The sequence below is a fragment of the Otolemur garnettii genome, unplaced genomic scaffold (assembly GCF_000181295.1).
Source record: "Otolemur garnettii isolate 467f Iridium unplaced genomic scaffold, OtoGar3 scaffold00018, whole genome shotgun sequence".
In the NCBI taxonomy this organism is placed as follows: Eukaryota; Metazoa; Chordata; class Mammalia; order Primates; family Galagidae; genus Otolemur; species Otolemur garnettii.
The window spans coordinates 8,200,650-8,205,298 of NW_003852413.1; the positions used below are offsets into that span (position 1 = coordinate 8,200,650).

The window sequence follows — 4,649 nt, forward strand, 5'->3', positions numbered from 1 at the left end:
CATACACCTCTACATACAACCCTCCATCAACCACCAAGCATAAACACCTACATACAACCCTCCATCAATCACCCAAACATACATACCTACATGCACCCATCCATCAACCACCCAAACATATATACCTTGTACAACCAGCCATCCTATAACCCAAACATACAAATAAATATATATACATACATTCCTCCATCTATCCATCTATCTCTCCATCTCCCCTCTTCATCCATCCATCCATTAAACAAACCCACCACCCTGTCCCACTGGCCTTGTTATCTCTTCTGACTACCCCCTCTCCCCCACCACCTAGCCTTCACACAATTCCTCCCCGCCAACACACACATACACCCCTAGCTAACACTCCTTGTTTATTTCTCAGCTTGAAAAAAGCCTCCCCCACCTCCAGCCTGGAGTAGGTGCTCCTGCTACTGCCCTCATGAAGAACCCCGTTCCTTTCTTTCTAACAACTGCCGCAGTATGTCACTGAACATTTGCTGTGGGTTAGTTTGCTTACACCCATTTCCCTGACTAGGCTAGATGCCCCAAGAGAACAGGGATCAGGTCTTTCTTCAGTGCCCACCACAGAGTCTGCCTGACCCCAGGAGGAGTGTGTTGAATGATGGCTTTGGGAGAATTTAGAGCGAAACTACTGTGTGCAGAGCATGGGGCCAGGTGTCTTGCAAGATTTGCTCATGAATGTAACTGCCTCTACCATCTATTAGAAAAAGATCAAGAATGTGCATGCAGCATTTTCGTGCAGGATGTGAGTCATGAAGAGGCAGGAATTGCAGAAGGGAGGGCTGGGTGCGAGTGCTGGCCTGGCCCAGCCCTGGCTGTTTATGCTTAGATAAGCCACCCCATCTCCACGAGCCTTCATTTCCTCACCAAGAAAATGGAGTTAATAAAACTAGAGAGAGGAGAAAGAAACACTATTACCATAAAATTGATTTAAATTGTTCAAATATATCTTCTGAGTTCTGTGAAAAGTTTTTTAAATAGATAAAATTATTTTAAGAACTGAAATCAATGTGATTCATTGATGTAATTTTTTATAGACACAGCCAAGTAATAGAAATTTTAAAACAACTAAAACTGTACATTCGTTAAAATTGGGCTTGTCGTGTATTTGTGAGAGTTAAATGAGATGATCCCACGTGAAGTCTGCCTAGAGAGAAACTTGGTGTAGGGTTAAGTCCTCAACGGGTCTTTGTTTTCTAACTCCATTTGGATGGTTTGGGGGTGATAGGGGTTGAGGAGGTGATATTCAAACTCAACTGTGAAAAATGTGTAGGATTCCAATATTTTAATACTATAAATATTAGATATATTCTTAGCACTTTTATATACGCTTCCAGTTTCCATGGTAGTGTAATAAATTACCTCAAACCATAACGGTGTACAGAAGTCATTTGTTACACTCACAGATTCTATAATCCTGGAATCAGGAAAGGGAAGGGCTAGCCTGTTCTGCACAGAGCTTCTCCTCTGTGATGACTGAGGCCTCAGCTGCAAGACTCTAAGGCTGGAGCTGAGATTATCTGAGGGCTCATGTGTTCGTTCCCATGTCTAATATTGACGCTGGCTATCATGTGGCAGCCTCAGTTCCTCTCCATGTGGGCTGTTCATTGTCCACTTAGGCTAGATTGAGCTTCCTCACAACATGGTGGCTGGATTCCAAGGGCCAGCAGACAGGAGAGTGAAGCCAGGTGGGAGCTGTGTTCTTTTGATGACCTACCCTCAGAAGTCACATAGCATCTTTCCAGCACAGGCTATTGGTGGAGTAGTCACAAGCTCCCCAGATTCAAGGGGAGGGGACATAGTCCCCACCTCTCAATGAAAAGAGTACTAATCACACCCCTTTCTGGGATGATGGCAAAATACGGAGGCAGCTGTCTTTGGAGAGATAAAGCCTGACACACACATACTGTCCCATATAATCCTCGGTATGACCTATGAAAAAGGGACTCTTAACTTTATTTTATGGGAGAAGAAATTAAGTTCAGTGAGGCCAAAAGGTTTACCCAAGGTCACAGTTGCCGTCAGGAACTAGGATTTGAACTCAGATTTCGAAGACTCCAAGGCAACTATGATTACACACACTGCCTGCCAAGTTTAGAGCAAGGAGGCTAACAGCAGATTAGGTTTCTTGAAACACTTAACTGACTACATCCTTCCAGGATGCTGTAGAATCATGGTACTGTGGTGACTCATGGCTTGTTCTGGTGTCGTTCCAGGAAGGGCCCAGCAAATATAGGCCCCGGGGTGGGAGGCAGGTGTGAGTGACTCAGGGTGGAGGGATGTGGTGTGGGCATTGAGGCAAGAAAGGCTGGTTGGGGTCAGATTAGGTAGGAACCTTGAATCCAGGCAAGGGGATTTAGAGTCCCCTGGGGCAATGAGGAGATACCAAATGCTCCATGCAGGTCAGCTGTGTGGCCAGAGGGATGGAAGGGACCCAATGTAGGAGACATGCTGGAAGTCTGCAGAACTGGGGTCAGGGGCCAGTTTATTGGCAAGGCCTGAGGGGACAGAGGGGCCTTGGTAAATGACAGTTGATGGTCCAGAGGAAGAGCAGAAGGACTTTGTGGGGGACAGGAAAGGGAAATGCTTCCAAAGACTCTAAGGGTTTGAGCTTAGGTGATCAGGGTTGGGAGGGGAGCTGTTAACAGAGCCAAGAATGGAAGAGTCAGATCGGACACAGAGGCTCGCACCTGCAATCCCATTACTCTGGGAGGCCCATACAAGAGGATCACTGGAGTCCAGAAGCTCAAGAGCAGCCTGAACAATACAGTGAGACCTCGTTTCTACAACATTAAAAAGTTAGCCCACGTGTTGGTGCACACATGTCCCAGCTACATGTGTAGCTGAGGCAGGAAGATTATTTGAGCCCAGGAGTTTGAGGTTGCTGTGAGCTATGATGGCACCACTGCACTCTAGCTTGAGCAGCAGACCAAGACCTTCAAAAAAAAGGAGGAGGAGCTTGGCAGGGAAGTGACAAAGGACACTTCTGGCAGAAGTGCCCAACAAACTGCCAGAAATTAGATCTTAGAGCTCAGAGCAGAGCCAGAGAAGGAGTTATGAGAGTCACTTATAGAGAAACTGGTCAGACCATTAGGTTGTTTAAGGCCCCCAAGGAAGTAGTGTGTCCAGAAAGAGTCACATCCAGGGCTTTGGAAATGAAAGTGTAAGCCAGTGGTTCCAAATTTTGGTGCACAACAGTTTGCAGGTCAAGAAAATGAATCAAGGACTGAAGAGAGCCAGGGGCGTTGAAGCGGGGCCTTTCTGTGCCCAGGGGAGGAGAGAAGATGGGGCACGATACTGTGGGATTGCTAAGGCCTACGACATCCTGAGCTGCACCAAGAATAAGAACCAGGGGGACTAAGACTTCTAAGTCTGGGGTCAAACTTCACTGCACACAGGTGTGGAGAGCCCAGGTCCAGGAACATCCTAGTGATTGGGTCAGAGTATAGGGTGATCAGAAGCTTTGGGGGTGTGCCTCCCATCAGCATCTTAACTCTACAGGTGATTCTGACACTGAAGGTCAATTTGGGACAAGTAGTGCCTCTCACAGTTGACCATGGACACAAGCTGTGGGATATGTATATCATGGAATACCATTTAGCCATAAAAAAAATGGTGACTTCACATCTTTTGTATTAATCTGAATAGAGTTGAAACACATGCTTCTCAGTAAAGTATCACAAGAATGAAAAAGCAAATATCCAGTGTACTCAATACTAATATGAAGCCTATGGGCAATCTGATTCACACCTACATAGGAGAAAAACTCATTTCAATTCAAGTTGGGGGGAGGGGGAATGAGGGAGGAGGGAAGAGGAGGGTTTGGGTGCTCCCACTTAATGGGCACAATATAGGGGTGTATCACACACCTTTTGGTTGTGGAACACAACCATAAGAGGGACTCTACCTAACAAATTCAAATACCGTGACCTTGTTATTTGTACCCTCGCATTAACCTGAAATTAAAAAATAAAATAAAAATAAAATGCCAGTTCTGCTCCAGCAGGTCTGGGGTGGGGTCTGAGGCTCTGCATTTCTGGCAGGCACCCCGGTGGTGTCCGTCCTCCTGGCCCACAGACCACACATGGAGCAGGAAAGGAGACATTAATTTGCAAGGGTGTGGTGGAAGCACAAATAGCCCTTCCCAAGCCCCATCACCAAGCCACTGCTGCTGGAATCCGTCCCCTAGCCCAGCAGGCAGGCAACCAGGGAGTCCCCTCTGCTTGTCTCCTGTGAGCTCTGCTCCCCTCCTGGCTGACTGAACATGGGAGCAGGGATAAACATTCCCCTTTATCTGCCAAGGGGGTAAGCATGTTTTCAAAAGAGCCATATGGTGTTTATGTCCATGCAACCTCACATACGGCACGAGCAAGGCACGGGAGGGAAATCCTCTCCGAGAGGGCCCAGAAGCCTGCCAGTCACCTCACATCAACCCCCTTGCCCACCGTGCTGGAAGCAGTGCTGAGGGGCACTGTAGGGTGGGGAGGAGGAACCATTCCACCTGTCTCTGGGCCTAAAGACCTGAGTTCAAATCCTGGCTCTGCCACTTTGTAGCTCTATGACCTTAGACAAGTTAATTAACCTCTCTGAGCCCACTTGGGCAGTTTTCTCAGTCATAAAATATGTGAAATAAT

At 47.1% G+C, this 4,649-nt stretch overlaps 1 protein-coding gene across 1 annotated transcript in view; it reads left to right on the top strand.

The window, feature by feature from the left end:
- The window catches only part of SDK2 (sidekick cell adhesion molecule 2), a 248,615-nt gene that overhangs the window by 151,732 nt on the left and 92,234 nt on the right, over nt 1-4,649 (top strand). Inside the window, exon 4 of the mRNA XM_012802853.1 lies at nt 2,004-2,032. Coding sequence (XP_012658307.1) covers nt 2,004-2,032 — 29 coding nt within the window. The remainder of the gene's footprint in view (nt 1-2,003; nt 2,033-4,649) is intronic.